Genomic DNA, 17,976 nt, shown 5'->3' with positions numbered 1-17,976 from the left:
TGTATCTGCTGCTCTCCTGTTTTGCTGAGCTCAAGAAGGTAATGGGAATGTATCTGAAACAAAATGAGCTTTTTCATAACGTTTTGATGCTTTTCATCCATGACAGCCTAATGAAAGTGTCTTATTGTGTCTGATGTGGTTGGAAAGCAAGTTTGCAGGATTTTTGTTTAGACACGTAAAATGCCTTCCTTTTAGATAAATGTTTAGAAAATATCACAACTTTGTTTAATTTAGTCCTTCAGTCTGAGCTAGCAATGGAAATTTTAGAACTTCAATTCTTGTAATTCTAACTTTTTGTGTATAAAGTTTATTGCAAAGGGAAACGGAGAGCATGTACTTCGAGACAAGACTAGAAGAGCTCAGCAAAAAGAAGGCTGAGAGTGGATATGATTGTGCTTTATAAAGACATTTGAGGGAGGGAGGTAAACACCAGAGCAGGGAGGAGGAAAGAGCTACTTAAATTAAAGGATACTGTTGGCACAAGAAACAAATGGATATAAATTGGCTGTGAGCAAATTCATGATGGAAATGACAAGGAATTGTCTGACCATCAGAGGAGTCAGGTTCTGAAACCGCCTTCCAATAGAAGTTGTGAGGCAAGCAACATAATTAGTTTTGAGAGAGCTGAACAAATTTATGAATGGGATTGTATGATGGGGTGGCTCATGATGTTGTGGGCAGGGCTCAGCAGCCATGGTGGTCCTTTCTGCTTTACGTCTGATGTTCCAAAAAGCTCATACTTCAGGGCTTCAGCTGGTCACCTGTAGGGATCAAGAAGGGATTCCCTCTTCTTCCCCCTCACCCCCGCATGTATTCTGGTGGGGTTTTTTTCTTTTTCATGAAGCATCAGAGATGCCCATTGCTGGAGATGGGACACTGGATGGGGTGGGACAGTGCTCTGAGGTGGCTCCAAGCGTGTTCTCTCAGCTGGATGGTTCTTGCTTACATGCTGAGGTCTAACTGATTTCCATATGTAGGGTCAGGAAGAAATTTTCCCACAAGTCAGACTGGCTGTGACTTTAGGGTTTTTTCACCTTCCTCTCCATCATGGAGTGCTGGTCACTTGCTGGGATTATCTAAATTAAATATGCCCAATCATTTTGCTGCCACTGCAGGAGACTCTGGCACGGGTTGCACCCCTGTCCTTCCTGTTCTCTGTCTGTGACATATAACACTGCTCTACAGCCAAAATGCTTCTGAAATAAATGTAGTCAAACTTTACTAATTCTGGGTCACTGAGAACAAAAATGATGCTTAAAATTGTTGATTGGCTCTAGTTTTCAAGATATGCTATTGGGTCAGTATATACGACCCTTGACTTGGGAATGGCGGAGGATACGTGCGTTATAAAGGGAAGGGATCTCAATTTAAACCAGAAATGACTAAAATACATCTTTGACTGGATTTATGAATAAATCTATGACTGGGTTTGGACAGTACTTGCTTTTTAGGCAAAACAATGAATGATGCAATCTGAAGCTGGTATTGCGTCATACATGATATGAATTGCATCATGTTATTCCTAGAAGTCATGGATGATGCAATCATAACGAAGCTTACATCACTCTGATGAACAAATTGCCCTATATCAGCTCTAGAAATCATACAGTGTCATGCTCTCTTATTTGTCAGTGTTTGATTTTGCAAAGGGACACATTTCTGTTTAGCCAAAGTGAGCAGAGATGCCTCGTACTTGTGTGAACAGTGCAGATAACTTCTGCTATGTTTGTGGTGAAGTGACTTTTGCATCACAAAAGCGCAGTATAACCACTATGGTTAAGAAAGCCTATCACCTTTATTTTGGCTGCAAAATTGGAGATCAGGACAAGAGGTGGGCCCCAGACATATGCTGCAATACTTGTGCAACAAATCTTCGCCAGTGGTTGAACAGGAAAAGGAAATCTATGCTTTTTGCAGCGCCAATGATTTGGAGCGAGCCAACAGATCATACCAGCAATTGTTACTTCTGCATGGTGTCTCCAGTTGGGAAAGATGTGTCAAAGAAGAAAAAGTGTACTGTGCATTATCCAAACATTCCATCAGCTATACGCCCAGTACCCCACGGAGAAGGACTGCTGGTTCCTGATGCACCAGAATCATTCTCACTTGAGTCAGACGAGGAAGAGGATGAAACTTCTGGTCCTGAACCATCAATGTCACAAGACCCACATTTTCTCCCATCCTCCTCCTCTGAACCACACCGCATAACACAAAGTGAACTGAATGACCTTGTCAGGGATTTGGAACTACCCAAGAGTAAGGCAGAGCTGTTGGGCTCCAGACTACAGCAGTGGAATCTCCTGGCAGGTGAGGTTAGGGTTTCCATGTTCCGTGACCATCAAAAGGATCTTGTCCCATTCTTCTTCATGGAAGGTGATCTTGTAGCCTGCAACAACATCGATGGTGTGATGGCAGCCCTCAACATCGTTCACGATCCAGATGAGTGGAGACTGTTCATTGATTCATCGAAGACGAGTCTTAAAGCTGTTTTACTGCATAATGACAATGTTTTGCCATTAATTCCAGTTGGTCATGCAGTCCATATGACGGAAACCTATGACAACATAAAACAACTTTTGAGGTGCATAAACTATGACCAACATCAGTGGCAGCTTTGTGGCGATTTGAAGGTTGTTGCTCTCTTGCTTGGTCTGCAGACCGGATACAGAAAGTACTGCTGTTTTCTCTGCGAATGGGATAGTCGTGCAAGAGATTCCCACTACATCAAGAAAGATTGGCCACTCCGACAGTCATTGGGGCCTGGGAGGAAAAGTCTTCAGCATCCACCACTTGTTGAATCAAGGAAGATTTTGTTACCACCCTTACACACCAAGCTGGGTCTGATAACGAACTTTGTCAAGGCCATTGACAAAACACAAGCAGCTTTCAAGTACCTCCGTGGAAAATTTCCAAGGTTAAGTGAAGCTAAGATAAAGGAAGGTGTCTTTGTTGGTCCTCAGATTCGTGAACTTCTTCGGGATGATGCATTTGACCATGCACTGTGTGGCAAGGAAAAGACGGCATGGAAAGCCTTCCAGTTAGTGGCAATAAATTTTCTCGGAAACAACAAGGCAGACAACTACAGGTTGTTGGTGGAAAACCTCCTCAAGGCATACAAAAGCCTTGGTTGCAACATGTCACTAAAGATACCTTTTTTGCACTCTCATTTAGATTTTTTTCCACCGAACTGCGGAGCAGTGAGCAACGAGCACGGCAAGCGATTTCATCAGGGCAAATGGAGCCCATCAATGCTTGCAGACTATTGCTGGATAGTGACAAGAGATGCTCCATGTAATGAATATAAGAGACAAGCCAAGAAGCGCTGAGTAGACACTGAATAGGACTAAACTATGTACATAATAGTTTTTTGCCTTTTTGTTTCATAATAAATTTTATTTATATAACCCTTTTGACGATTTTTAAAGTGTTACATAAACAGGATAGGTTGCTTTATCATGTAAAGCAACCATAAACACATGAAAATACCTAGGTTTACAATTTATGATTAAAACTCTACTATCTACACAATATACATAGACATAGAATGTAAAAACTTAAATATCTTAGAAACAGTAGCCAATCAGTTGTTTTATTTGTCATATTTGAATTCAGCACATCAAAATACATAATAAATAGCACATTTTATCTCTGAAGCAGACGACTTCTTAAAAATTGTAGACCAGTGTAATAGTCTAGTTTCCTGTTGGCTGTAATACTTTGGTCTAATTTTGGTTGTTAGTTTTAGTGTGTGGGTGCTGGGTGGTGGTGGTGTCCTGTGATGTTAAGAGGTCAGACTAGATGATCTGGTGGTTCCTCCTGGCTTTAAACTCTGACTTTTTTGTTATTTTTCAGAATGGCATTTATACATGATAAAGAGGATGACATAATCTGAGCTTCAATTTAAAATACCTATATCTCTATGGAAGTATGGGTTTAAGCTCCTGACAGAGACAGCTCAGTCCATCATTCTTCCAAGGCCATTAATTTAAGTATTCTGCTGTCTGCTTTCATATGACACTTAAAAAAAAAATGGGGTGGAATTGGGAGGATCCTTTCTGCTGTTTTTTTTTTTTTTGGAGGTGAAAGATATTGTGGTTCTTTTATCAAGGTTTTAGTCGGATTACTTTGGCCAGAATATCCCTCCCTCATTATAGCACTGTGATGATGCATGCTGTGTGCTGGCTTGCTGCTACCCTCCACTCTAGAAATAGCTGCATCTCATGTCAGTGTGTGTAGTTATGTCCAGTCCTAAGCTCCAAAAGGAATGAAATTGCAACCCTAAGCTAGACTACATTCTTTCTTCAGTAATATTAACAGAATTGTTCACTAAACTCTAGTCAGTATTATTTATGCAACCTCCATGAAGGTAATTGGGATTGCATAGGTACCACAGAGGGCCTAATATGGGATGCAGAACCTTTAGTGAGGGTGCTTGAAAAGGGGAGAATCCATCTTAAGTCTTAGAACCCAGGTTGAATTTGCAGCTAGAACAAAATTTATAAACTGAGTATTTAGATCTGGAAGTCATGTTAAACAAAACATACAATAAAAATGGCATTGTTTGGATCTATCACCTCAAACTATTAGCTCTGTGGAATAATAGTCAAAACTGGATTGAACTGGTTACCACATGATTGCTTCTCCCCCAAGATAATTTGCAATTTGATGACCACTTTTGGTTTCAAAAAAAAAGTTTTTAAGGCAGATTAGCTGACTCTAAGAAAATGTGTGTACGTTGTTACTGTGGATGGATGAGGTTACTGTCTGTCACTGGAATGGTGAGGTACAATTGTGGCCTAGATTTTTTTTTTTTTTTTTTACTCAGCAACTTAAATTGCTGTTTCTGTGACTTCTAGAGTTTCTTAGAGCTCTGTAGCTTCCAGAAAAGCGGTATGCAAGCATTGTTATGTTTTATTGTTTAGAAAAAAAACGATCTGTGGCAAATACAAAACTTGGCACTGTGAAGACTGATGTTTCAAATGACAGAGACCAGTTGTGTGCTACATGTAACTGAAATTTTTTATACACTACATTCTATCCATCTGCTACGTTCTGGGAATCGGCAGGCTACTAAAACTTCCAAGAGTCCAGTTTTGACATATTTCCAAGTATAGCATTCTTGTATGTGTAATGATTTCCCTTCTTCCTCTTAAGAACAGAGAGGAAGACAAAGGGACCACGTGACATTGAGGAAACCTGGTTCGTTGTACTACTGAAGAAGTTGGAAATTGATCTACGTTACAACCTTCATTTGTAGAATCATATACTGTGCAATTTACAGGATTACAAAGATAGTTAAATATATCTCTGACAGTGTTCGCTTTCAATATTTTGAAGGCTGTAAAAGGAGATTAAGATGATCATGCTATCAGCAGTAAATTGTATTTATTTTTAACTTGGAAATTCTCCATCATTATGCATTTGTTGTTAGCCATAATTTCCTCTAATGTGAGTGGATTATCTTTTTCTACAGTATATAACTATAATGTTGTTCCAAATTGAAATAGCTGCATTAATTTCAAACAAGAATTGAGTAAAATATTAAAATGGTATGCTTAATTCTTTCTGAAATGTACAGTGTACTCAACTCTCAGCATTAGAGTATATTAAAATTTTAATTTTCAGAGGGCAATACTAGTAATTATAATTGTTCTTACCTGCCCGGATCATTTTTTAAGATTCAGATTAGTCATCCTTTTTATAGAGGTTTTTAGTACTTGTGTTGAAATTTTATTTTTGCTAGATACAGAAATCAGTCAGCACTTTAAAGAACAAGGTTATTTAGGTAATACAGAATAGTGGGGAAGTACTGAAAACCTCACCCCAGTTTTTAGCAACTTTTAAAAAGGCAAACAGCTTACTATGTTTTAATGAGGACGATAAATAAGTAATAATACTGTTATTCTGTTAGGTACTTTTTAGATCCTACTTGTACTTTTACACTTACACACAGGTCATCATGTCAGATTCCCTGGGTCTGCAAAGATTTAAGCACGGGAATAGTCATAGATTCATGGAGTTTTTAAGGCCTCATCTAGTCTGATGTGCTGTATATCAAATTATTGAGCACATACAGGAGTAACTGGGTGAAATTTAATAGTCTGTTTTTGACTAAACCATATGTTCCAAAAAGACATCATCTTGATCTGAAGATATCAAAAGGTGGGGAATCCCATAGTAGTTTGTTTCAGTGGTTATTGCTGTCACTGTTTTTTAAAAAAAAAAAAAAAAAAAAAAGGCCTGATTTCTAATTGAAATTTGTTTGGCTTCAGTTTACTGCCATTGATTCTTGTCATGCATTCATCCACTTGATTAAAGAGCCCTTTAGAACTTGGTACTTTCTCCCTGGTACTTATGGACTGTAATTGAGTCACCTCTCATTCTTCTTTTGATAAATTAAACAGATTTAAGTCTCTCAGGGAAAGTCTATACTACAGCGCTACATCAGCACAGCTGTAGTGCGTGTGGTGAAGATGCATAATTACTCCACCTCTGCGAGAGGCGGAAGCTATATCAGTGAGAGATGCTCTCCCGCTGACATAACACTGGTGTGAACAGTACTTAGGGCAATGTAACTTGTGTTGCTCAAGGGGTGTCTTTTTCACATATATTTTCTTTGAATGGGCCCAAGTTACCAAATGATTCACATCACTCTGTATGATTGACATCATTATTTAACAATCCACCAGTCTTTGTCATCTGCAAATTTTATCAACAGTGATATTATATTTACGTTCAGATCATTGATGAAAGTGTTGAATAGGATTGGGCTTAGTATTGATCCCTGTAGAACCCCACTAGAAACACTTCATTTGATGATGATTCCCCATTGACATTTTTTGAGATCTGTCAAATGGCTAGTTTTTAATCTATTTCACATGTGCTCTGTCAGTACTCTAGAGTACTGATTTTATTTTAATCAGAATGTTTTGTGTGGTGCTAAATCAAAAATGTATGCGTATTATATCTATGCAGTTACCATTATCAGCTACCTTTGTAATTTCATCAAAGAATGAAATCAGGTTTGTTTGCAATGTCGATGGGCATTAATTGTATTTCTAACCTTTAATTCTTTATCAATTGAACCCCATATCAGATATTCCATTATTTTGCTCAGATTTGATGTCAGGCTAACTGGCTTATTATAATCTGGGTCATCATGCTTACCTTTTTTAATATTGGCACGTTACACGAAGATTTCCCCATTACACCAAGATTTATTAAAAATATCAGTGGGCCAGAAAATTTCCTCGGACAACTCTTTTTAGGACTCTTGGGTGCAAATTATCCAGTCCTACTGATTTTTAAATGATTATCCCTAGTAAATGAAGTGTAACATCCTCCTCAGTTAATGAACTGAAAACTACTTCATCATCCTCATATAATATGAATTCATCATTGCATCTATTGACTTCAGTATGCTCTGAGTACCCCTTGACTTTAGTAGGGCTACTGATTTGCTTACGTCATTGTGGTATCACAGTTTTTTGCCTTGGGGGAGGGGAGGGGAACAGGTCTAAAGAATCTAAACTAAACAAAATCTTTCTTGTTCAAAAAGCGGCCTCAAGCCGACCTAATAAAAGTCCCCAAATTATGCAAGAGATTAATCACTATTAATTATAGACTTCTAAGAGGTTGAAAAATTAAATGTCATAATCTGAAAGTTAAGAAAGTTTGAGTAAATGGAAATTTTAAGCAGAACGCTTTCACACAAAGGATAATATATTAAAATTGTGTAGATGATTGTGAAGCCAAGATTAGAGTTCAACTTTCAAATGAATTAGAGTATTCTTAAAAAGCAGAAAGTGGAGTTAAGATGAACCAAAATAAAAAGGCTGAGCTGTTGGGCTTGATGGTCCATCAAACAAACAAACAAAAACAACTATGTTTCTAAATTTCTCATATAGAATGTGGTGTTTTGTTAAGGGTGCAGATCAGTTTTTTACTATTTCTAATTATTTATTTATGTGCTGTCAGTGTGCTTGACATTGTCTGACAGTGTCACAGTCTCTGTCCCACGGTCCAGTTCAGTTTTGTTTACTAATGTGCATTTCTCTTTTTGGTGGAATATGAAAAAATATGCTGCTTTATATATTATAGCACAGTTCTCCGCTACTATTAGTTTAGATATTTGTCATTGAATATCAGATATACTGTGTTGATACATACATCATTTTTCCTGTTTCCCAAACTTCCTCTCCAAATGCCGCCTTTTTCTTTTGTAATATTGAACAACCAAAACTAGTAGAAAAGTAAACCGCAGAATTGTTCATTGACCTTTATCTATCTTCTCTTTTTAAATAGGTTTTCGAAAAATAAGTCTAGATGATCTCCGAAAGGCATATATCGTGAAAGATGTGCAGCAGTATATTCTCCATCGTTTAGATCAAGAAGAAGCACTGAGACAACATCTCACAAAAGAAACTGCAGAAATGCTAAACCAGCTTCACATCAAAAGCAGTGGTTGCTTTTTATATCTAGAACGTGTCCTAGATGGAGTTGTGGAAAATTTTATCATGCTAAGAGAGATCCGTGACATTCCTGGAACACTAAATGGCCTATATCTCTGGCTTTGTCAGAGGCTTTTTGTAAGAAAACAGTTTGCAAAGGTCCAGCCCATTCTGAATGTAATTCTTGCAGCTTGTAGGCCATTGACTACAACAGAATTGTATCATGCAGTGTGGACCAAAAACATGACATTGACTATGGAAGACTTTCAACGCAAACTAGATGTTCTGTCAAAAGTTCTTGTTGATGGGCTAGGAAATACTAAAATTTTGTTTCATTACAGTTTTGCAGAATGGCTGCTGGATGTAAAGCACTGTACACAGAAATATTTATGTAATGCAGCAGAGGGACACAGAATGTTAGCAATGAGTTACACTTGTCGAGCAAAGGATTTGACACCATTAGAGGCCCAAGAATTTGCATTGCATCTAATTAATTCAAATTTGCAGTTAGAGACTTCTGAGTTGGCTTTGTGGATGATATGGAATGGCACACCAGTCAAAGACTCTTTGTCCACTTTAATTCCCAAAGAGCAGGAAGTACTACAGCTGCTAGTAAAAGCTGGTGCTCATGTCAACAGTGAAGATGACCGTACATCTTGCATTGTACGACAAGCTCTGGAAAGGGAAGATTCCATTCGGACCCTGTTAGATAATGGAGCATCAATAAATCAATGTGATTCAAATGGGAGAACATTGTTAGCTAATGCTGCATATAGTGGCAATCTTGATGTTGTTAACTTACTTGTTTCTAGAGGAGCAGATTTAGAAATAGAAGATACTCATGGGCAGACAGCACTTACTTTAGCTGCTCGACAAGGACATACCAAGGTTGTCAATTGTTTGATTGGATGTGGGGCTAATGTAAATCACACTGATCATGATGGCTGGACAGCACTACGATCTGCAGCTTGGGGTGGACACACCGAGGTGGTTTCTGCACTCCTTTACGCTGGAGTCAAAGTGGATTGTGCAGATGCTGACAGTCGAACAGCCTTGAGAGCAGCGGCATGGGGAGGACACGAAGATATAGTGCTGAATCTGCTACAACATGGAGCTGAAGTCAACAAAGCTGATAATGAAGGTAGAACGGCTTTGATTGCAGCAGCATACATGGGACATAAAGAGATTGTGGAGCACCTCCTTGACCATGGTGCAGAGGTAAATCATGAGGATGTGGATGGAAGGACTGCTCTGTCTGTTGCTGCACTTTGTGTACCTGCTAGTAAGGGGCATGCTTCAGTGGTTAGCCTTTTAATTGACCGTGGTGCTGAAGTAGATCATTGTGACAAAGATGGTATGACTCCACTGTTGGTAGCTGCCTACGAAGGGCATGTAGATGTTGTTGACTTACTTCTAGAAGGAGGAGCTGATGTGGATCACACTGACAATAATGGCCGTACACCCCTTCTGGCAGCAGCCTCTATGGGCCATGCTTCAGTTGTAAATACTCTTTTATTTTGGGGTGCTGCTGTGGACAGCATTGATAGTGAAGGGCGAACAGTTCTTAGTATAGCCTCTGCCCAAGGTAACGTTGAAGTAGTACGGACTCTGCTGGACAGAGGCCTAGATGAAAATCATAGAGATGATGCAGGATGGACACCTTTGCACATGGCAGCTTTTGAAGGTCACAGGTTGATATGTGAAGCACTTATAGAACAAGGTGCTAGAACAAATGAAATTGATAATGATGGACGTATACCTTTCATACTGGCTGCACAAGAAGGTCACTATGATTGTGTACAGATATTACTGGAAAATAAATCTAACATTGATCAGAGAGGCTATGATGGGAGAAATTCTCTCCGAGTTGCTGCTTTAGAAGGTCATAGAGATATAGTTGAACTACTTTTCAGCCACGGAGCAGATGTAAACTACAAAGATGCTGACGGCCGACCAACACTTTACATCTTGGCATTAGAAAACCAGCTTACAATGGCAGAGTATTTTTTAGAAAATGGTGCAAATGTAGAAGCAAGCGATGCAGAAGGAAGGACAGCACTCCATGTTTCCTGCTGGCAGGGCCATTTGGAGATGGTGCAGGTACTGATAACATACCATGCTGATGTGAATGCTGCAGACAATGAGAAGCGATCTGCTTTGCAATCTGCTGCTTGGCAAGGCCATGTGAAAGTAGTTCGGCTTTTGATTGAGCATGGAGCCTTAGTTGACCACACCTGTAATCAAGGTGCTACTGCACTCTGCATTGCAGCACAAGAAGGACACATTGATGTTGTGCAGATATTACTGGAGCATGGTGCTGATCCGAATCATGCCGATCAATTTGGACGTACTGCTATGCGTGTTGCAGCAAAAAATGGACACTCTCAGATTATTAAATTACTGGAAAAATATGGTGCATCTAGTCTAAATGGCTGCACTCCATCACCAGTCCACACAATGGAGCAAAAACCCTTGCAGTCAGTCTCTTCAAAAATGCAGTCATTAACAATAAAATCAAATAGTTCAGGGAGCACTGGTGGAGGAGATATGCAGCCTACTATACGTGGTTTGTCTAATGGGCCTGCTCATGCTTTTAGTTCTCCCTCAGAATCTCCAGATTCTACAGTGGACCGCCAGAAGTCGTCCTTATCAAATAATTCGCTGAAAAGTTCCAAAAACTCTTCTCTGCGTACTACGTCATCTACAGCAACTGCCCAGACAGTGCCTATAGATAGTTTTCATAGTATGTCATTTACAGAACAAATACAGCAGCATTCACTGCCTCGTAGCAGAAGCAGGCAGTCAATTGTTTCTCCTTCTTCCACAACTCATTCCTTAAGTCAGAATCATAATTCACCTAGTAGTGAATTTGAATGGAGCCAAGTAAAACCTAGTTTGAAATCAACTAAAGCAAACAAAGGGGGAAAAACAGAAAACTCCAGCAAATCTGGATCTGCCGGGAAAAAAATCAAGCCGAGCAGCTCCTCTCAACCAAAAGTTTTAGAATATGAAATGACTCAGTTTGATAAACGAGTACCTGTTGCCAAATCTGGAACCAGTGTGCCACTTAAATCAACGCCAGCAGAGCCACAGTGCAAAATTTTGGTCCCTCCATCTCAGCAAGAAGTTGGTCGACCTCAGCAACAATTCCTAATTCACCAACAGAGTGGGGAACAGAAGAAGCGAAATGGAATAATGACAAACCCAAATTATCACCTTCAAAGCAATCAGGTTTTTCTTGGTAGGGTTTCTGTCCCACGAACAGGACAGGAGAGAGGACTTCAGGAAGTTTTGGAAGGCTATCCTCCTGCAGAGACAGAACTAAGCCTTAAGCAAGCCTTAAAACTTCAGCTTGAGGGAACTGACCCAAGTTTCAACTACAAGAAGGAAACACCACTGTAATAGGTAAACCGCTTATCATAATCACATAGGGCTTTTCTGCATGGTGCATTAGTGTGCACCAGCTGGGGTGTAAGTTCTAGTGCACACCATTGTATTGCACGGGCCACGTAGACCCTGCTGGCGCACACTAAAAATTCCTTAGTGCATGTTGACATTGTCCCAAATAGTATTATGTCACTGCACACTGGGGAGCTTTTAATGCACGCCAGTAGGGTCCACATGGACAGCGTACGACACACTGGTATTCACTAGAACTTGCATCTTAGCTGGTACACAGTAATGCACCATGTAGACAACCTATAGACAAAATATGTGCATTTTAAATAAATAGAATATAACTAGTGTAATTTTTTTTAAACATAAATTTTTAATCAAAATTGTGAAGTGTTAAATTGGATTTCTACATTATAAAATGTTTTTCAAAGCATCAGAATAAAACAATTGGATGATCAGTACAGTTTCTTGTAAATGATATAAAGCTAAAGGCAAGGTGTTGCTCCAGTACTTTTGATAAGTAGCTGAAGAAGTAGCATGTTTCATACATACTTAATTCACGGCATTATTTTCAACTGAAAGGCTAACATTAAAATACCTCGCTATATTTTCAGTGCTACGCTGAAATTCATTTGTTTACATATAAACTATTCAAGAAACTGTAAAATATATGTTCAAGTTACAAGAATAAGTACTCTACAACTTTCAATTGAAATATTTAAAGTTGTAGAGTACTTATTCTTGTAACTTGAACATATATTTTACAGTTTCTTGAATAGTTTATATGTAAACAAATGAATTTCAGCGTAGCACTGAAAATATAGCGAGGTATTTTAATGTGGCCTATATCCTGCAGTGAGAGAAGTACAGAACAATGCCCTTTTAAAGGAGATGGGATTCTAAATGGCCTTCATGCATCTCATTGTAGGATTGGATTATGGGACCAGTTTTCTGAGTGTGGGAATTGTGTATTCATACAAAGGTTCTTAAGTATAATCTAAGACTCCAGATGAAATTAATTTTGGTTTCTCACACTCTACATAATACATTTTCAAGCAGAAATTCTGCAGCTCTTAATAGTTCTTTTTCCTACAGAAATTATCCAGGAGTTAGTTAAATAGTTAATTCACTCTCCTCCAACCTTTATACCCGCAACATCCTGATGAAGTTTGAGTTTTTGTTAAGGTATTGTGACTTTATTAATAATGATCCCAATAAACATTTGAGTTTCAGAGGAGCAGCATCTTTCTGAAATGCAAAAGCTTCATATACATTGCTTATTTCCCATATTTCTTTTCTTTGTTTACATTAACATTAGAATGCTGACAGACCAGATTTCTTTCTTCCTTAAAACAAAAATGTTCTTGTTAGCTGGCTTAGTCTTGCAGCAGGTCAACAAGGATGTTTTTTGTGAAAGTTGCTTATTAGTTTTGTGTCAATCACCTGATGGTGAGACATTCATACATCTTATTCTAGCAAAAAAAAGAAGAGGGTTTTTATCCCAGGCTACCTTGGAATGTAGAAGTCATTTTCACTGACATGTATGTCCCCTCCTATTATTCCTAGGCTACAAGTTTAGTTCCTGAGGTTTATTGTAAAGGGAAGACAGCCAAAGTATTATACAAAATCCTAAGCTGCTTCCCCAAATGTTTGATACAACTTTAATGCTAACCAGTTAAAACAACTTGATGGCTCAGACAAAGGCCATTCAGAGCTTGCCTCTATATAAAACTTTAGTATTACTATCTTCAGTAAACTATCTTCAATTATATAGCAACTATAGCTGCCACCTCGTTTCCAGTAGATGTCTTGGGGTAAAATTTTCAAAAGCACCTACGTTACTTAGGATCTTAAATCTCATTAGAAGTCAACAGGACTTAGACTCCAAAATGTGCTAGTCATTTTTGAAAATGGGACTTAGGTTCCTACAGCACTTTTGTGTTTTTGAAAATTTTACCCCTGTTCCATATAATATTTTATAAGGTTAAAATGCTGCATAATCAGTCTCTTTATTTCATAACTCTTCTATAATGTGAGCACCCCAAACACTGTTTTTAAACAATAATTAAGTGAAATGAAATTCAAATAACATCATGGAACTGTGAAAGCTATGTCAAGGAGTCCACCAGAATAAAACTGTGCAGGAGCGTAGATAGAATCATTCAATTTGCTAACTCTTTAGAATTGTCTGACTTAAATGGATTTAAAATATAAGAAAAGTTTGTGGAAATAACCTCATAATTTTATAACTATATGTTGACTCTGTTCATTAGCCCTTTTTCAATTTAACACCTGCCCACCTGCATAGTGTTAAAGTGAAATATGACCAAAGAGTAGCTTTTGCATTCTTTTTAATCCTTTTTACAACTATGTTTTAAATGTAAACTTGCATATCATTTGTTGTGGTGACAGTTAGCTGAATGGTGCAGCCTCAAAAGTATCTTTTACTTTGATGTCTTCTCTATTTCTTTGCCACATCCCAATTAAAAAAAATTCTACTAACCAACAAACCAGAGATCGAATACTTCTTGAAGTTCATCTCAGTGCCTGCCCCAAAAAAATATTTCACAGATTAATCTTGATTATTTTGAGTGAATTACCTATGGAACATCATGTTAGAAAATATTACTTCATCATGGAGAAACTCATTGCCAATCTAATCTCCAAGGATTTCCAGGAATGGAACTCCAGCTCTCACCACTTGTTGCCTTTTTTTGGCAATATTTTCAAAAGTTTCCATAGGTATTGGAGCCATATGAGTGCCTGGATGGATAGTGAATGCAATTGTGAACTTTTTGTTTTTAAAGAAAATCTTTATTTCAAGACTCCTATTTCTAAATATCTTTAGTTAGAAATTATGTGTGTAGTAGTCTTTCTGTATATACTGTATGTATATGGAATATTCCCAAATTTAATTTTTTAATTTTGCACTTTTAGGCCAATTCCATGATGCTATGAACAGAAGAGTTTCTGCCTGGAATGGTTTAATCAGCTGCCTGGGATGAAAGCATATAATGCTTGGTAGTCCACCTAGAAAACTAAGAATGTGATTACTGCAGTACAATTACCTTAATTACTGTAATGTGCCTAAATTTTAAGGCTGCCTTCTCAGTGTAACTCTCTGCGCTTCAGAAGTTTATTTTGTGTACTTTGTACATAATACACAGAATAAGCACTTTTTTCTTAATTGCAGAATAATATATGCTCTGTTTCCCTGACACCTGAAAAATTGTAAGAGCAAAGATTTTTGATATCCTGTTCCAGAAGGCTTGATAAATGTGCATGTGCCACAATGAACTATTTATGGGAGGACAGTGCTTTTTGTATTTATTTCTTTTTCCTGGGACAAAAGAAACTAAACATACAGTTTATACCATATTTGCATTGCTGTAATGTGTGGTCATTTTCCTGTGTATTTCAAAAGTTCTCTCAAGAAAAACAAATCTGGTAACAGTATTTGATGAACTTGCAGTAGTTTTACTGACAGAACATACAAGTACTCTGTTCAATGGTAGAGATGCAAGATTATAACCATACACCACACCTCTGGGATTTTTTTGTAATAAAATCTAATTTCTATAATTACAGCTTGATATCTGGATGTACAGACTGGCTACCACTGAAAACGATAGGAGCTATGCATGTGCATCCACGGGCAAAACTTAGCCCATACTAAATAGTCTAGTATGATTTAAAAAAAGCTGGATTAATTTCAATATTAGGTGCTTAAATAGAATGTGCTAAAATTTAAGGCCTGATTCTGCTTTCACTTAGCCTCCATAAGAACTCAGGAATAACTCCATTAAAATAAGTGAATTTGTACCTGTGTAATAGTTGTGCAAGCAAAAACAGGTCCATTATATGTAACAGTGTCCACTATGAAATTTTCTCCATTTACACAGGATGAACATGCGCAACGCTAACTCTATCACTCATGAGTCATAAAACTGATTAACACCTGAAACTGTAAAGTATATTGCACCATTCACTATTACATAGTCTGATTCTAGATAATAAAAGTTAACATTTTCTACATAAGTATTTCCTCTAAAAACTTGAATTCAACTTTTCTCATATTGTGAGTCTGTGCATTCCCTGAATAGTATGATCCAAAGTTATGATGATCTGTTTATAATTTTAGATAAATGGCCCTTGGATGCATATACATTGTATATTCTGGGACACTGAAGATCTTGATAGCTTACTACTATGATGAATAGTCATCAGAACATAATTCAATTTGATTTTTTTTAATTCACCTCCTTATTCACTCATATTATCAAATGTAAAAAGAAAATCTTTCATAGGCATATATGATGTGTAGTAAAATGTAATGTTAGAAGTTTACACCATAGCAATATTGATAATTCTGAAGTGAATGTTTCATGTATTTAATTTCTTGTCCCTGTGGGATATTTATAAAATAAACACAATGGAACTCTTGCAGAATAGCCTTAAGAATGTTAATGGTTCAGTAAAAAGAGAGTACCAGAAAGTTTCAGCAAACTTCTTATGAACCTTAAGTGTAGTGCATTTGCAATACTGTGCAAGAACATAACTTTCTCTTTTTTTTTTTTTTTTATTGGGTGTATGTTTTGTTCTGTAGAAAGATATCCCTGAAGGCTTACATTTTCTACTACTAGTTTGTCGTTGGGATTATATTTATTTAATTTTATTGTTTTGTTTTGTTACAAAGTGCACATTGGGTCAGAGGGCCCATTTCACAATGGGCTACAGTTTCCAGACAGCTTCAAGTTTTTGTATGAATAATATTTACATTTGAAACAGTTGGTGGGTAAACCCCACATATAAATCAACTGAAAGAAGACCTGTTGAAAAGTTATTTTCTGAATCAAAATAACAGTTCCTGCAGCTTTTCAGTATTGCTTTGGAATAGAGCATGAACTACTCTGTTAAAATATCTGCTTTGATGAGGGTGTGTGAGACATTCTGCATTGCTTTTGTGTGTGATTTTAATATTACACCTTATGTGGTCTGTATCATGGTAAGAAAGTAAAACTAATATCCCCCAAATGTTAGCAATTCAATTTGGACTTTTAAAATGTTGGGTGATGTCCTGCTGTCTGTACAATCACACAGAAGTCAGTGGGGTTGCACACTTGTAACTCAGACCAGAATTTAGCCTGTCAAATCTTTCTCTGTTCCCGATCTTGTTATTCATAAGCCACTATGCGACTAGTCATATCTCCTTCTCCTCCTCCTCCTCACATTTCACATAGTCTCTCCAACAACCATCTCCAGAAGTGATCACAAATTCATGATGGGAAAGCTAGAGAAAGGACTGTCTTGTGAACATTAACATCAATACCATATACTTGTGGAGAAAGTCTTCAAAAGAGAAAAGTATTGAAATTTGTCAGACCTAAAAAGGTATTGAGGTACATGATGCCCTTTTGTCCTCCTTGTGATCACTATTGAAAGTATTACCATTGATTTAAAAATAAGTCTGTTTCCCTCATTACTCTGCTATGCAAATGTGTGTTATGCTTAATATCCTCCATCTGGTCTGTTCAGTTAACTTGGTTTGCAGATAGACTGTGTTTTGGGGGGTTTTTTGTTTGTTTTTCCTGGATTGGGTTGTATATAGCCTATAATGTACATTGAATGAATTTCACATTGTAAAATTTTTATTTTATTCCTTGTATTATATTAAACGAAAAACCCTATGTATATGAAAGTGCATAATAAATATATTTGCTTTTCAGCAGCTATCTGTTATATTTTACAACCTGCTTTCTTGGGACATTTCAGGAAAAGGTTCTTAAAAATTAGGAAAACTTGACTAGCATTTGTTAAGAGTCTAATAAAACCTAATGGAAATTAGAATATGATTTAGAAAGGTCGTAAGCATTTTAGGCCAGCATTTTCAAAACTGGATGCCTGAAGTTAGCTCCTAAGTCCATATTTAGACACCTGTTTGTGTCCTGATATTTCAAAAATGCTGAGTTCTCAGCAGCGTCCACTGACTTCAGATTTAGTATTTCACATTCTTACAAGGCGTTGAAACCAGCAGGAATAAAAAACAGTTATTAGTCTGTTCTGTAACTTGTCCTTTGAGATGTTGCCCATGTCCATTTTTGTTCAGGTGTGCGCATGCCCAGCGCACTAG

The 17,976-nt window shown here is 37.5% G+C and overlaps 1 protein-coding gene across 3 annotated transcripts in view; it reads left to right on the top strand.

The window, feature by feature from the left end:
• ANKRD50 (ankyrin repeat domain containing 50) overlaps positions 1 to 17,574 on the top strand; it is a 56,075-nt gene extending 38,501 nt beyond the window's left edge. For all 3 annotated transcript variants that reach the window (XM_054029835.1, XM_054029836.1, XM_054029837.1), the window contains 2 exons: positions 8,305 to 11,855; positions 14,784 to 17,574. In XM_054029835.1, coding sequence (XP_053885810.1) covers positions 8,305 to 11,852 — 3,548 coding nt within the window. In that variant the 3' untranslated portion in view covers positions 11,853 to 11,855; positions 14,784 to 17,574. The remainder of the gene's footprint in view (positions 1 to 8,304; positions 11,856 to 14,783) is intronic.
• Positions 17,575 to 17,976: the final 402 nt, after the last annotated feature.

The sequence above is a fragment of the Malaclemys terrapin genome, chromosome 5, assembly GCF_027887155.1.
Source record: "Malaclemys terrapin pileata isolate rMalTer1 chromosome 5, rMalTer1.hap1, whole genome shotgun sequence".
In the NCBI taxonomy this organism is placed as follows: domain Eukaryota; kingdom Metazoa; phylum Chordata; order Testudines; family Emydidae; genus Malaclemys; species Malaclemys terrapin.
The sequence above is the reverse complement of the archived record's forward strand: the minus strand, read 5'-3'. Positions and strand labels throughout refer to the sequence as shown.